Consider the following 15,958-nt stretch of genomic DNA (forward strand, 5'->3'; position numbering starts at 1 on the left):
TATTTTCTGAATGTGGATTTGGTAGCACTCTTGGGGTCCTGCATAGGAAGGACCAGAGAGTCCTCACAAAACAGACTTTAATGCAGAAGTGCCAACGAAGTGAGAAACATGGACTTCCAAGGTTGCATTAGCTTGAGCAAAGCCTGCTAAAGCAGGTGTTCTGGGATACAAGTACATACTCCCACACTGGATTCCACAAGGTGACTGCATCTCCAAGGAAAGGGTTTCAACCACTGGAACAGGCAGCTCTGGAGGGGTGGTAGAGCCCCTGTTCCTGGAGGTGTTACAGAACAGACTGTAAGTGGTAGCAAGTGCCATGGTGTAGTTGGCATGGTGGTGTTCAGTCAAAGGCTGGACTCAATGACCTCAGAGGTCTTTCCCAGCCTAATTGATTCTGTGATTCTATTTAATGCAGTCAGGTTAGCTCCTAAGGGGAAACAACAGCATCCATATGTGTAAGTACCTAAAGGGGGATGTGGAGTCAGAGGGAGCCAGACTCTTCTCAGTGGTGCCAACCACCAGAACAAGAGGCACCAGGCAGAAACTGATGCGCAGGAAGTTCCGCCTGAATACAAGGAAGAACTTCAGTGTGTGGGTGCCAGAGCACTGGAACAGATTTCTCAGAGAGGCTGCAGAGTCTCCCTGACTGGAGATATTAAAAAATCATCTGGATGCAGTCCTGAGCAGGGGAGGTTGGACCAATGACCCTCTGTGGTCCCTTCCAGCCTTACCTGCTCTGTGATTCTGTATCCACTGCACTGATTCACTCACACCTCCTGACAGCAGAGCAGGAGTACAGAGCACAAGAGCTCCCAAAAGTGGTGGTTGGCATACACGGCTCCGCTAAGAGAAACTCTCAAAACTCTTGTGCATTGTTACATCTCTACAGCAGCATTAATCCTATTTATGAGGGTAGGAAGCCGAAGCTGATCTCTCTGTTGACCCAATGGATGCTGCCTTGGGTCAGCGCATGCCAGCAGAGAGGATGAGGGGCAGTGCTCAGGAGCACAGAGAGGGGAGGACAAGGCTGAGGGCCCGAGTTTTACCCGAACCCTGGGCATGAGGAGGCAGGAGCCCTGCCCCAAGTCTGCAATCCTAATCCTCACCAGAGCAGAGCCTGCCTGGCCAGCACATAGAACACATCCTGTGAGGAGCAGCTGAGGAAGCTGGGGGGTTTTGGCCTGAAGGAAAAGGAGGCTTTGGGAGGGGACATAATTCTCTCTACAACTCCCTGAGAAAAGGCTGGAGTGAGGCAGGGACTGGTCTGTTCTGCCGTGCCTGCAGTGAGGACAACAGGAAATGGCCTTAGCTGAGACGGAGGAGATTTAAATCAGATATTAGAAAAAAATATTAGGGTGGTCAGGCATTGGAACAGGCTGCCGAGGAAGGTGGTAGTCACCATCCCTGGACGTGTTCAAGAGGTGACTGGATCTGGCACTGGGTGACGTAGTTTAGTGGTTTGGGGGTCACAGTGGTAGTGCCGGGTGGATAATCACACCGGACGATCTTGCGGGTCTCTCCTACTCCTGACCATTCCGTGCCTCCATTACTCCAGGACTCCATGGTCTGGGCGGGCCGCGCCCGCCGTGCCCCCTCCCGCAGCGCCGCGGCCGAGTGCGCAGGCGCGGTGCCCCCGGTCACGTGTCGCGCGGCGGCGGCGGCGGCGCCATGGCGGTGAACTACAGCGCCAAGGAGGAGGCGGACGGGCACCCCTCGGGCGGCGTCGGCGTGCCGGGCGGCGGCGCGGTGGGCGGCGGCGGCGGGGGCGCCGTGAAGACCCGCAAGCCCGACAACACCGCGTTCAAGCAGCAGCGCCTGCCGGCTTGGCAGCCCATCCTGACGGCGGGCACGGTGCTGCCGGCCTTCTTCATCATCGGCCTCATCTTCATCCCCATCGGCATCGGCATCTTCGTCACCTCCAACAACATCCGCGAGTACGAGGTGCGCGGGCGGGTGTGCCCGGCCGGGGCTTTGGGTGCCCGGGGCCCGCTCGGGGAGGCCGGGCCGGGCAGGGCGAGCGGGGATCGCCGGTCGGGGGCCGCCTGCGGCTCCGGGCAAAGCCGGTCCCCTCCCGGCCGGCCGGGACCAGGCGGGGGCCGTGCGGGGCGGACCCGGTGGTTCCGATCCGGTCTAACGTCTGTGCTCGTCAGCAGAGCGTCCATTAATAACCCCGAGCAGACAGCGAGTGACAGGAGCCTGCGGATAGGCTGGAGCTCTTCCGTGAGTTCTGTCAGCGCTCCCGAGGGAGCTTCCAGGAAAGTTACTGCCTGCCTTTAGTCGACACAGCCCAGTGCTCCTTTTCTTCCTCAGCAGTACACGCAGCGCATCATCCGTGGAATAGCCTGTGGCAGTCCATTATTTATGTCCAAATGTTCCAAAGTAATTGTATTTTCAGGACAAAGCTCTGTGGTGAATGTATTGCTGTTATTCTTACCTGCACTGATGATTTAATGTTGCAGGTGCTGTATGGGTGACCAGGATGTCCAGAGTAAGCTTGGAAACAAGGATCAAAGAGTATGGCATTTTCTAATTAACACTTAGAAAACTCCAGTCTGAGTTTATCAGATTTACAGTTTTATCAGATTTACATCTGATAACCAGCCATGCTACTGCTGTGAAAAGTTGCTGAGCATTAGCTGAAAACTGAACTGTGTATCACAGATCGATCCATTTGATAACAGAACCAGTTTGTGTTGAAAGGAAATAACGCACAGGGCTTAGGGATGGGCAGCCTTGAGAAGCAATTGACAGCTGTTAGTTTTGGTGAGCTAGTATGACTGAGATTGATTGTAGGGAAGAAGGTGTGTGGTTGTTCATTGTGTTTTTGTATTGGGAAATAGGAATTTTTGTGGATCAAATCACTCCACAACTGGACTAAGCTGTCACTTTGAAATAAATAGAGTTTAAGACAGTAGCTTAGCTGGTGGCAAGTTGTCACTGAAGCCCAGTTAGCTAAAGAAATCGTGAGGTAGGGAATGAATGGTGTTTCCATATTTCTCTTAAAATGCAAATAAGGTTATAATGAAACCAATTTTATCTCCTTTTATGTTAAGATCTACAGTTACAGTTAAGGAGAAAAGCAGAAGGGAAAAACCCAAAAGCTGAAGTGTGTTTTACAGCATCATAATTTGTATGTAAGCATATTTTTTAGAAAATAGTTGCTTCTTATAATAAGTGTTGGGGTTGTGCTGAACATCTCAAAATTGGCACAGGTGCTTCAGAGAACATGGCCAACTTGTCATGGGCACAAAGATTTTTAAATTGTCATGTTGTAACATATTTAAGGTAAATACAATTGCATGTTTCCAAGACTCCTGGAGAGAAGTATAAAAGTATCCTTGCTAACTCTGATTTTTGTTGACAACTGCATTTAAAATAGCCATTTCTATAGTAAATCAGTACAAAGTTTTAGATCATTATAATTGGACAAATATGCCCTTTTTCCATTATGACTGAATCTGCATTGATCTATGGGAACAAGAAATGCATCAGTTTCACGAGTCCAAAAATGTGTGTGACTTCTTGTACCTATATTGCTGCTGTATGCATATACAGGGTGTTTATATACTGTTGTTGCTTAAGCAGCTCAGTCAGGTACTGCTGGTAAGTTCCAGCAGAACCCAAAAACCAGCTGTTCCCACCTAACATCTGGCACAAAAGTCCTAGGTGAGCTGGGAGCCCAACCAATGCTCCCCCACGCAGTCAGGCTGTGTATAGAGAGCAGCAGTAACCATTTGTAGTGGAGACCTGTTGGCACAAGCCTTCAATCCTCTCCAATTTCAGGATAGTCAAGACTGAAAAGAGTTTCATTTGTTTGTTTTACTGTATGGATTTACCCTTTCACCTTTTGAAATCTCAAAAATCTGATTGTTAGGATTTTGTGAGGACGGGAGGGACTTTGGAGCCTGTGCTGAGTCAGAAGGGGCAAGTTTGTGTTCAGTTGCCTGATCCTCATACTTGTTTTATGAAGTGACACTCTGCAAGTGAGATTATTGTCCTAAAGGCAGCTGAATTTAAGAAAACAAAAGTTTAAATCAAAAAAGGCTTTATAGTTGCAGCTGCAAAACACAGATAAAGCATTTTACCAATTAGGACCAACATCTGAGCTCTGAACACCACTGAGGGGTGCAGTTTAAGACACTGCTGTCACATACGTGCTTAGATTACATACATCCCTGCTTAGAAAGCTGGCTTTTGTTATAACCTCCAAAAGTTATTCACAAACAGCTGTGAATAAGGTTTGGCTGCAGGAGACAAGATGTCCAGATGCTCCATGCAGTGACTAAGCTTTTTTAGAAATGTAATCAGTGCAGGAAGCACAGGTGGTGATTTACACCTGCCTCCTAGGCAACAGCATGGCTCTCAAATCTGTGTGTATGTGCCTGTAAACTTAGTGTACTGGAATTGAGTGGGATCTGTAATTTGTGACCCTGAATACATGTTTAGGTTCAAGTCACTCTTTCCTGAAACAAGGTATGGTAGCCATTAGTATCTCTGTGGACTGTGCTGTTCTTCTACAGGTGCAAGGACTGAGCAGCAAAATGTACCTCTTCCATTGATTTCCTTTATAAGATGTCCTGAATTCAAATGTGGAAGATTTCCAACAGTTTAAGTGTACTAGACCTATCAGGTTTTTGTTGTGTTTTCTCTAGCATTTTTTCATGGTTTCTAAAAGGCATAATCAGCCATTTATCTTGAGTCTGTTGTTAAAATAGTTCATTTCTTGGAGGTGTTTTTTTTTTCTTTGGAGTGTTGGTTTTTTTTTTAAATATAGACAGAGTGAATAAGAAGCACTGACAGAGCATATTAATATATAATAAAATGTGAGGAATATGCAAAGTATTAAAAGTGGGAAAGAGATCTTTGTGCTGTGACTGTTGCTGTGAAATGCATAATGGTAGATAAAAAGCCAGATTGACTTAAGGCTAGGAAGGGATAACTGAAAGTAAGTACATTACTGTTGCCTGCATCTTCAGCCTTGTGTGCAGTTCCTGTAGCCTCATGTCAGGAATGATAAAAAATTAATAAAACCTACAAAAAGGACCAGATTTATGGATTGCCTTTTACACAGGAAATGGTTAAGCAGAGTAGGACAAAGTATGAAGTCTGCAAAATCACAAATAGTTTGGAGAATATGTGTATGCAGTAATTATGTTACTTCTATAGGTGTATGTCAGCTGACAGACATCAACAGCCTGAAAGGCCTTTGGTGCAGAATAACTTGGATATACCCAGTGACCCAATGTCCTTAAATCTGGAGATTTTTGGAAGGGCTCACTGTGTCTGGTTGTCAGCTGTTGAGTGATCCCACGGGACAGAGCAGAGGGGTCAGGCAGGTTCTTGCCTTGGACTCCATCGTCAGTCCTTAGCTCTCACAGTCAAAAGTGTTACTTTGTCAAGAGGTGAAGATGGATGCCTTCATCCTTTTAAATAAGCTCTCTTGAAGGTAATCTGTAATTGTGGATGCAGAAAAATACACTTGTGTTGGCGGTTACTGTACAGGAGAGCTCTTTGATAGCTTGCAAGCTGATAACAGTGCATCAAAGCATAGTACTGCTTCAATATACATCAATTTCATGCTCCACAGAATTTAGTGCATTATGTTTTTAAAAGTGACATCTTTAGGTCTATTGCAATCTTAGTCTTTAGCGTGTGCTCTTGACCTGAAACAACTTCTCACACTGGCAAGTTCTTTCTAAAGGAAATGCTTGCTTCAGCTTGCTTTGGCAGAACACACCCACCCCCGAGTTAGCCTTCAACAAATGAGATGCATTGTTCATTGGGAGCAGCAGTGGGGTCTGTCTGCTGCAGCTGAACAAAGCTGGTCATGGCTGCTGCAGCAGTGCTATTTCTAGATCAGCATAAACTTAATATTGTGTTCAGCTGAGCTGTAAAGATCATGATCCTCTCTCAGTCTCTCTCTCTCTCTGCCAGGTAGTAGCTTCTGAAGCTGTCTAGTTTCAGCTAGGCTCATTAGTGCATAGGTTTTGTCTGTCAGAAATCTGGCAGCAGAGCAAATGCCAATCAGTAAAGGTGTTTGCTGATGGAGCTGGTTGCAGTTTAATGGATACTGAAGAAATCACAGGAAGAGAGACCCTGAAGAAGATGCCGAGGAAAACAGGCTTCAGTTCTTTTCTGAGTACACTGTGTGTGTTTATTTTAGCTAACCTAAATATGGGCATTAGGACCAGTCATAAATCACTAGTTCTTGGTTATGCCTTTCACTACAAACATAAATCAGGACAAACAACTTGCAGCAGCCTTTTGTATAACTGTATAGATGTTCTAGTTTAAATGCTGCTGCTGCACAGTTTTTTTGCAGTGAAGTATATATTTCACCAGTCTGAGTCTAAATTCTGAAATAGGTAATTCATGTTAAGTGTAGAAATACATCTTTTATAGACAGATATAAGCTTTCTCCTGCCACTCTTGCTGGAGCTACATGTGAGAGAGAGCTGATGTGGTCAAGTTACTTGAGTTGGCTTGGACTGTAGGGTGAGCTTGTGGCTGATAAGGCTGAATGTACAGATTTTTAAAAAAGGCTTTTTATGGTCTACAATATTCAAGACAGAACATACTGTATAAGCCAGATTAATACTGATCATCTTTCTTGTCCATATACTGATTATTTTTCTATTCCTGACAAAACAATATTGGTGTATTAATATTTCCTGTTTTAGGACAATTTTTGGGCATTAAGTGATTTTAATTTTTTTTCTTCCAATTAGGTGGCTAAAAATGGCTAACAAATCAAGTTTTTCTAATACAAATCTTTTTTCATTAAATAGCTAGACTTTTAAAAATTTAATCTCTCTGGAAAGCATGTAAAAACTGTGATCTGCTTTTCATAGAGTTTGGAAACATCACATTGTGTGGAGTGTCTGCTGGTTTCGTTTTGGTGTTGTTTTTTTGGTAGGGTTGGGGCTGTGTGCGGGGCTTGTTGGTTTTGTTTGGTTTTGCTCCAGGAGTAATTTAACCTCAGTGTTTAATTTGTTTGCATCTGAAATCAAGCATATAGTCAGAATCAAAAACTCATTTACAGAATGGTTAAGGTTGGAAAAGACTTCTTGAGATTATCAGATAGGCCTGAATGTGCTCTTGGTGTTGAGATATGATTGCAAAATAAATGCCACAGCAACTCTCTTGCTTAATAATTTTTCTTTATTCTCCCATTGTAAACTAATGACTGCACTTTCTGTTACAGATTGACTATACAGGAACAGAACCTTCTAGTCCCTGCAACAAATGCTTAAATGTGTCCTGGGACAGCACACCCCCTTGTACATGCACCATCAATTTCACACTGGAACATGCATTTGAGGTATGCCGCCCTGTATGCAGGATGAAGTCAGAACAGTTTATATGATTTATTTCATATTGAAAATGAAAGTTTTGTCACTGAAATATTTTTTTCCTGTTTTAGAGGATTAGTTTTGGTTTTCCTTTGAACGTGGATCTGATTTTTATGTTCCCTTTTTCATCAGGAGGGATGAGATATTTCTTAATGCCTCCATTTGTCTGGAAACGTAAAACATTAAGTGGAATGCTTGTGTTTTACACATTCAAAGTTACCCTATGTATCACACAGCTAGAGAGTAGATGAGCTATTCCTGCATGATATAAAAAATCTCAGTTTAACAGGAATTGGAAATACCAAATAAGTGCTTTCTGGCAGATTGGAGGCAAATGAGGCTTATGGGTTCTACCTTGGACAAGACAGGTATTGGGGTTGGTGCTGGTGAATATCATTCTGATAGTTGGTGGCACATTTATATTGTTTGACTTCAGCCTTCTTAGGACAGTACTTCTATGTACTCATATGAAGTTTGAGGATTGAAGTTCTTTCTTTATGAATGTTGCTATAAACCTAAGAGTTTAAGAACTTAAAATTGCAGGTTTGTATTAATGAAATCCTTCTTTCCCTATCTTGCTTTTTGTAGAGCAATGTATTCATGTATTATGGACTTTCCAACTTTTATCAAAACCACCGTCGTTACGTGAAATCTCGGGATGACAGCCAGCTAAATGGAGACAACAGTTCACTACTTGTAGGTATTCATGCTTGGATGTGAATGAGCAACTAATTTCTGTCTATTGCATAAATCACCACATAAATTATTTGGTTTCATGATAATGAGGTACTAGAATTTTTGCATAACAGTAGGCAACCATAAGGCATTGATATTTTGTTGACTGAAAATAACTGTAAAGCATTATAATTCGCATTGATCGTGTAGTAAAAAGCAAGTTAGTTGTGTGAACTAGGACAGACTCATTTGCCTTTTTTCTTTCTAACTATCAGAATCCAAGTAAGGAATGTGAGCCTTACCGCACAAACGAGGACAAACCCATTGCTCCTTGTGGAGCTATTGCCAACAGTATGTTTAATGGTATGGTCACAATTTTAACTTATCATTTGTATGGGTCTGTGATGTAGTGTATGTTATCTATTGTGTGCACATGATTCTGGATAAAGATAGTGTGGGCTTTTTTTGTTTTGAATTAACACATTTTCATTGTTCAGAATAAAATAATATCTTGTACTGCTTGTACTTGTTTAAAAATTGCTAGGAGAATTAATTTAATCTTATAGCACACAAAGGATGGAAATACCTGTTGTGAGAATCTGCTACTGCTGTGATTTAGAAACATAGATACCATATATGGATAATAAACTGCTATCTCATATACACTGATTCTTACAGAACAGGTTGTTATTGTGTCAGGCAGACAGTAAATGCCTTGCCTGCTTATCTTTATTTTGTTTTCTCCTGGAGGTAATTGTTTCAGTGCTTATCATGATCATCTATCTAAGGAATGTTTCTGCAGCTGATCTTCTAATTTGATTTTGTCTTTAGATACACTGGAGTTATACCGCATCGATAATGACACAAGGACTCCGATTACTTTGATCAAAAAAGGCATTGCATGGTGGACAGATAAAAATGTAAAGTTCAGGAATCCTACAGGAGATGGAAACAACTTAACTGCACTTTTCCAAGGTAAAAAAAGAAAAAAAGTGAAATTTTAAGAACAGCAAAATGCTTCAAACACATTTTGATTTCAAACACATTTTGATTTCAGAGTTTTACCTCAGACATTTTACTGAATGTGCTAAATAAATGTTCTCTGAAGAAATCCAAGCTAAGGACTACTCTGCTATTTGAAAGGTTGTCTTTAAATATTTGTTTTGGTTTAGGGCAAATTTGGTAGAGAATCTCTAAAGGGGCTCCTCTAGAAAGCAAACTTACACGGCTTTTCTTCTTAACCGGTTCGGGAAGAACTCTTCTGAGAGAAGTGGAAAGTACTTGTTTAACAGGCACAGCACTCTTCAGCACACAAAATGAACAATACTGGATGACACTACTTTGAAAAAGATGACAAATTCAGAAAGTCTCTTTTGGGGGTGGTCACTCTGTTATCAGTCTTGGACTACTGCTTGTTGTACTATAGGGTCTTCACTCGCTTTGCTTGCTTGATGGCAGCACACGTCTCACAGTTGTGGATAACTTGTGAAAACCTGCAAGTTTCTCATAAACATGTTTGGTTTTTACTTTTACTGTAATCATTAATTTGGTAGTCTTTAATTTCTGATTTTTTTTCTTGTACCCTGAATACTAAAAAATGTGTAATGTACACTGTTGGGGTTTAATCCCACTTGGCAACTAAGCATCACACAGTGTCTCACTAACCATGCCCTTGCTCAGTGGAAGGAAGAACTGGAAGGCTGAAAGTGAGAACGCACATAGGTTGAGATAAAGTTGTTCAGTAATTAAAAACAAGCAACCAAACCAAAAACACAGCAAGGAGAGAGGAAAATAAGACCCAAGAAAAACAAGTAATGCAGAAGAAAATAATTGCTCACCATCATCTGAGTCCCTGAGCTAAAGTAGGCCCTGCCTACCTCTACCTGCCCTTTTCTATGGTACGGGATATCTCTGATCAGCTATCCCATCTGTGTCCCTGCCCAGTCTCTCCTGGACACCTCTCCTATCTCCTCACAGCTGAGGAGCTGAAGATGCCTTGATGCTGGCAAATACTGCGTAGCAATAACAGAAACATCACTTTATCAACAATGTGTCAAGCACAAATCCAAAACATTGTCCCATACCAGCCACTGTAAAGAAATTTAATTTTATTCCAGTCAAGACCGGTAAAAGTTCTGTCGTGTTTGGATTTAACTTACAAAGAAATCCTACAGTTGTTAAATGAAACTGTTCATACGGAGTTTTTGTTTAAATGTTTCTGTGTCTAGGTTGTGCTGTTCTCTAAAAAAACTGATTTTTTTTTGTTATTAGAAGTGACTGATGTGTCTAATTTTTTAGATTATACGCAATTTGGCAGATAAAAGTTTTCTTTGGCTACTATGTCTGAAAAAGCCCCTTCTTAGGGCTCTAAGAGCCTGTGTGTTTATGCAAGGTATATAATAACTTCAGGCTTAACTTGATGTGGGTTTCTTGCTTAGTCATAGCCAAATTATGTGTTGTCAGTATGATGACTACCCGTGGAAAAGTAGATACTTTACCTTAATACAATGTGGAATTGTATTTCCAATAACAGTAGCAAAAGCATTTGGACGTAATCTGAAATGATGTTTAAAATGTTGCATGCTCCTGGTTCTCAAATTTTACCAAGTGAGCAGAGGGCCTATCATCATAATGGAGAATTACCCACCAAGCAGTGCTTTGAGACATGACTTCCCACCTGCATGAATTGTTTAAACAATGGACAGTGCTGTTATTTATTTATTTATAGAATTCAAACTGTTAAACCTGCAAAATGAAAAGTTCTTAAACAGCCCAGTGTGTTGCAACAGTAGTGAGTCAGCCTGTCTGTTCATACTGTTTGGAAGTTAATGTGGCTTTTTTTGACACTAGAATGGATTTTGATGAGCCAATGTGTTACTCAGTTTTGTATTTGAAATACTTTATTATTTTTGCATGATCCTAGGCACAACAAAACCTGTGAACTGGCCCAAGCCAGTGTATATGCTGGACTCAGAGCCTGACAACAACGGCTTTATCAACGAGGACTTCATCGTGTGGATGCGCACAGCTGCTCTGCCAACGTTTCGCAAGCTCTATCGTCTCATTGAAAGGAAGAACAACTTTCAGCCTACCTTACAGGCTGGAAAATACTCTTTGGATATTGCATACAGTATCCTTTGAAAGCAGGCCTTAGCTGGATTATACAAATAGGTATCTGCAAGTTATCAGATGGAACTAGCCTTTCTTCTTACCATCTCTAAAAAGCGATGGTATTGAGCTGTGGTTGAAAACTGGCACTGAGACCCAGATAGACTGTTACCATCTTTTACTTTTTCTAATTGCTAGTTTTATGGCATTAATAGCCTCATAGAGACAGTGAAATCAGATTGGTTGGATTCTGGGAAGGAACTGAGAAAAGCATAGGAAAAGAGGAAAGAACAGATGTAGCTGGTAGCAAAGGAATTTAAGAACTGTAACTTCAAGGTGAAATGACATTATGTGATGAAAGACAGACTGACTGAAGGTCACAAAAATGACAGAGCTGTGGATCAGGTGAAGGACCGTCATTCTTTGTTGAGGAGACTAAATATTAGGTAGAAACGCAAGAGACTAGAGAAGGAGGGTTGTCATAGTTACCGAATTCTTAAAATTCAAAAGCACTTAATGATACTTTTTATATAGCTACTGCAGTGTTCTCCTCTGCTGTAAAAATGTGGGGAGTGCATGTAAAACAGAATGTAAGGAAAAATTTTGTAGTAAAATAAACACAGGGACTGAAATTTATATTTCCCTCACTTTATTGAAGCTGCTTTCATAAACACACAAAATCAGGCATTTTACTCTTCTTCAGGGTTAGTGTCTCCTAACATGGCTTTTGTTTTGAAGTAGCTGACAATACCCAGATTAGTTTTATCCAAAAAGAACAGCTGAATGTTCCATATTTGCAATTCCAGTTCCAGAGGCAACAGTTAGTATTTGGAACCTGATTGAAATGATGAAAATTTTCATGTGCCCACTTCAAGCTGGGTTTAGAAACTTGCTTCTTGTTTTCCTAAATGTTTTTTTCAGATTATCCTGTACACAGTTTTGATGGACGAAAAAGGATGATCCTAAGCACCATATCATGGATGGGAGGCAAAAATCCCTTCCTGGGAATTGCTTACATCACTGTTGGGTCCATATGCTTCTTCTTAGGAGTGGTATTGCTATTCATTCATCACAAATATGGCAATCGAAACACCAGTGCAGACATTCCCAATTAATCTTGCATTCTGAAAATAAGTGTACTGCATGTGCATCAGGGCCAGTCCAGAATGGACCCAGTTTTTGAAAGACAAATCTCTGCTTCTGTCATTTCTGAGACTGGGTGCATAACTTTTACCTAAAGCTCCCCTTTCCCATACTGTGGATTAACTCTTGAAAATGACGGGTATACAATTAGCTCTATTGATTGTATCTCTGCCTGTGTCAGAAACAGTTTTTCTGATGTTTGCCTCTAACTGGGCGGGCCATATGATGCATATAGCTCCTGTTCCCTTGATGCATCTGCTGCTTGTTCACGTGCTATGTAATGTCGGTATGATTCAGTACATTTAGATTGTGTGGAGAAAGATGGTTTTAGATACTGTAAATTGTTGACTTTCCAGAATTCAGGTGTCAGTGCTGTTGGAAGAAGTCAAGTCTTAAATGTTTTCTTCGATTTACTGTCTTGTGTGCATGGGCTCCTACCTTTCTTGCTGAGATTTTAATATATTTATACAAGTTGTTAAATATTTTTCCTGTGTCCTACCCACCTCTATTATATTAAATCCTTTAAGTGCTCTGTAAACTTCAGCACTCTGGATTCTTTGTATATTTACAATATATGTGCCTGGCCAGTAAATGAGCATCCTATGAAAATACCAGAAAACCTATTTGTTAATTATCTGCGTGAGATCCTTCAAAAGATTGTTCTGAATTGGGACATGCTTGTTGCAGATATAATCTTTTTCTAATTTTCTTTTGCTTTAAGTCATATCCAATCCTAGTTCACTTTTTGCTGGTTTTGCTTTTTATGAGCAGCACCTAGCATTAATCAAGAAGAACTTAAAAGGTTTTTTTCCATTCATACATTGGGGTGAATTCCTTTTACTGGGGTGAATTCCTTTTACTCGAGGAGTTTCCTGATTTTTTTAAAGCATATGTGTTCTGAGCAGGCTTTGTTTTAAGGGAATTGTATACTTTTTCCTTATTTGGAGTGAACACCACATGAATTTTTTGTGGTGTTTAGGAAGTAAACGATAGAAGTTCAGAAGTTGAGATGGCAGTGACATTTTTCCCTGAAATGCAGGTTTAGCTTGCTGTGAAACATAATTTAAATATTGCAGTTAGACACAATGTGCAGGTTAGTGTCTTAAATTACAGAAGGATTCACCTTAGGTTAATTAAAAGTTAGCTGCAACCTGTAAAATATTACTTTTTGGTGACTTTTTTTAGATGATGCACAGAAACTCTAATGTATATGGTGGAGATCACTTTATATGCAACTAGCTTGATAAAGTATGGAATATATTAAAAGAGACCTAATAAATTCTGCAAACCATTTAATAAGAGATTTGGTTTTGTTCTTGAACATATATTTATTTTATCTGGATGAAAAGACATCATTAAGTGTAAATGCAGTTTTAAATGAGTTGTATTTCTGGGATTGAATATTTATTACAAAAATGCATGGTCCAATAGCTTAATCTACAGGCAACTTTAAACAAAACTTATTTATTTATCACATAATCACATGACTGGTTTTACTTAATTACTTGTGTAGCCTAAGATTTTAAATGTATAAGTCTGGATAAACTGTGGAATGAGGCAGCATTTCCAGTGTGCTAGCTTTCTGTAACTACATATAATAATTTATTTGCATAGTACAACCTGGCAGAACAGGGCTTTCAAATAGTACCTTGTAAGATTTTATTAACAGTGTTGTATTCATGTTGCTAGGGTTACAGAATAGGGTATGTACCCTCGAAAACTTGGAGAATGTGTTAAACTGGCTGTGGAGTAGCTGCTAGTCTAAGATAGAGTAAATGAGCAAGGGGATGTCTCACAATTACTGGTTATTAAAATATTTTGATTTTTAAAGTTTGTGTTTGTCACTTGAAATGCAAATATATTCTGCTTCATTCATAATTCCTATATTTTCCAAGTGGGAAAGGCTGCTTTTTGGGCTGTGCTTAAAATTAAAAAAGAAATATTTTTCTCTCTTCACCTTGTAATATTTTTCAATGCCTTACTTATTTTTTTTTTACTAACTATAGCTGCCAATGTATCTTCAATCTCAATGAAGTGCACCAGGGTGAGAATTGCTGTCTGGTTTTTATTGCAATTAAGTGGGTTCTCTGAGAGCCTTTAGCAGTAAATGCATGGGACAGTGTGCCTGTGGAGCTTAAAATGCTTGTAAGAGTTCAAAATATTGGTCAAATTTGTAAACTCTTCCTTCACTTATGTTCATTTGTCTGGATGTCATGTTGACAACAATGGAGATCCTTGGACTCTTTCAAGGATTAATTATGAATATTGAAGAAGGATGCAAGTCTTGTCTTTTTTTAATAGAAGTCTCTGAGGGAGGAAAGGCCATGAGAGTGTAGGTCAAGTAACATCTGCAAACAGACCAATGAGCATGGCTGGTTGGATTGGATTCACAGGAAATGTTACTGACTTCACCCTTCTCTCACATGCCCTACTTGCAGTGGGAAAAGAACAGACTGAGTTGAAGAGAGTGCTTAGTGGAAAAAGGTGACTTAAGTCTAAATCAGGTACCTACAGTAAATTAAGTTACTTACTTTAATGCAGCTGCTGAAGAAGACAAAGAACATTGCATAATCACAGAGTAATCTGATCTTCAAAGTTCCTGTGACAAGACAAAGGGTTTCTGATCTTTCCTGAAAATGTGATCTACCCTTGGTATTACATAAGTTGTTTTTTTAATTTTAATTCAGTAATTCAACATAAAACCTCTCCAATACCCCCAAAATGTTCCCCGTATAAAAGGCTTGTCTGTATTGAACAACCTGCCCAAAATGCTCTCTTTCAAAGGAGAAGACAAAACAATGAAAATCTAAGTCAATTTTATTCTTGCTGGCTTCTTAGCAATGTGGCCAGTTTATGGAAGAGACTGCTTCTGGCAGTGTCAAAATAGACTCTGAAGTTTATTTTCAGAAAGCCCAATTGTGAAAAGTTTTGGGATTTTGTTTGATTAGTAGAAATATTAAATTTTATTTAATATTAGTAGTAGTATTATATTTTCCTCAGAGCACCAGGAGTATTTTCATGTAAAAATTCTCTCCCTTCTAGCTCACAGAATGTTCGATCCCAATATTGCATTCTGTGCCTACATGTGAAGTCTAATCTTATTTGACAGTATCAATTAAGACTGAAGACCATTATGAAACGGCATGCTAAGAATTAGCAGGTCCTCACATGACCTGAGTCTCAAGTAAGAAACTACCTCCCCATAAGCCTCCCAGTGTGAACATCTTTAGCCTGTGCTTGCAAGTGACGTGATACTGTCCACCTGAGTTACATCAACTGCTGCTGCAAAGTCTGAAGTTGGAAGATTATCTCTCATTTTGTCATAGGGATGAAATAAAGAGGAATAAAAGTGTAAGTCAATCACTAAGGAAGTTCAAGAAGTTTTTTAAAAAATATAAATTAAAATGAAGTATTTTGAGATCTTTCTCACTAGACCCTTGATAAAGATCATGTAAAATAAACAATTTGAGCAAATGGAATACCGGAGTTATGTGCAAATTGAATTGAATTTTTACCTGAGGACTCTGCCCAAATTTTACAAGATAAAATGGTGAGATGCTTAGTGTTAGAGGTGCAAGAATGTAATTAATAACCTCATTAGTTCTGTTATGAAAACGGGAAGGATTGGACTGTGATATTCTTGGAAGAAAGGAAAATACTGTCTTTGGGATCGCCTACTG

General features: G+C 40.3%; 1 protein-coding gene across 1 annotated transcript; it reads left to right on the plus strand.

Moving 5' to 3' along the window:
- The first annotated feature begins 1,668 nt into the window (after positions 1 to 1,668).
- Positions 1,669 to 14,234, plus strand: TMEM30A (transmembrane protein 30A). Its single transcript, XM_058020821.1, has 7 exons — positions 1,669 to 1,941; positions 7,205 to 7,321; positions 7,941 to 8,048; positions 8,303 to 8,390; positions 8,859 to 9,002; positions 10,951 to 11,157; positions 12,057 to 14,234. Exons 1-7 carry the CDS (start codon positions 1,669 to 1,671, stop codon positions 12,248 to 12,250), a joined length of 1,131 nt encoding a protein of 376 aa, XP_057876804.1. The 3' UTR covers positions 12,251 to 14,234.
- Positions 14,235 to 15,958: the final 1,724 nt, after the last annotated feature.

Source organism: Melospiza georgiana, chromosome 3, assembly GCF_028018845.1.
Source record: "Melospiza georgiana isolate bMelGeo1 chromosome 3, bMelGeo1.pri, whole genome shotgun sequence".
Taxonomy (NCBI): domain Eukaryota; kingdom Metazoa; phylum Chordata; class Aves; order Passeriformes; family Passerellidae; genus Melospiza; species Melospiza georgiana.

Bases quoted from the DNA above. Each gene is read 5' to 3' on its own strand.
- TMEM30A (XM_058020821.1), top strand. From the start codon at position 1,669: ATGGCGGTGAACTACAGCGCCAAGGAGGAGGCGGACGGGCACCCCTCG. The intron at 8,391-8,858 runs GTATGGTCACAA...TTTTGTCTTTAG, and splicing joins TGCCAACAGTATGTTTAATG to ATACACTGGAGTTATACCGC. The intron at 9,003-10,950 runs GTAAAAAAAGAA...GCATGATCCTAG, and splicing joins CTTAACTGCACTTTTCCAAG to GCACAACAAAACCTGTGAAC.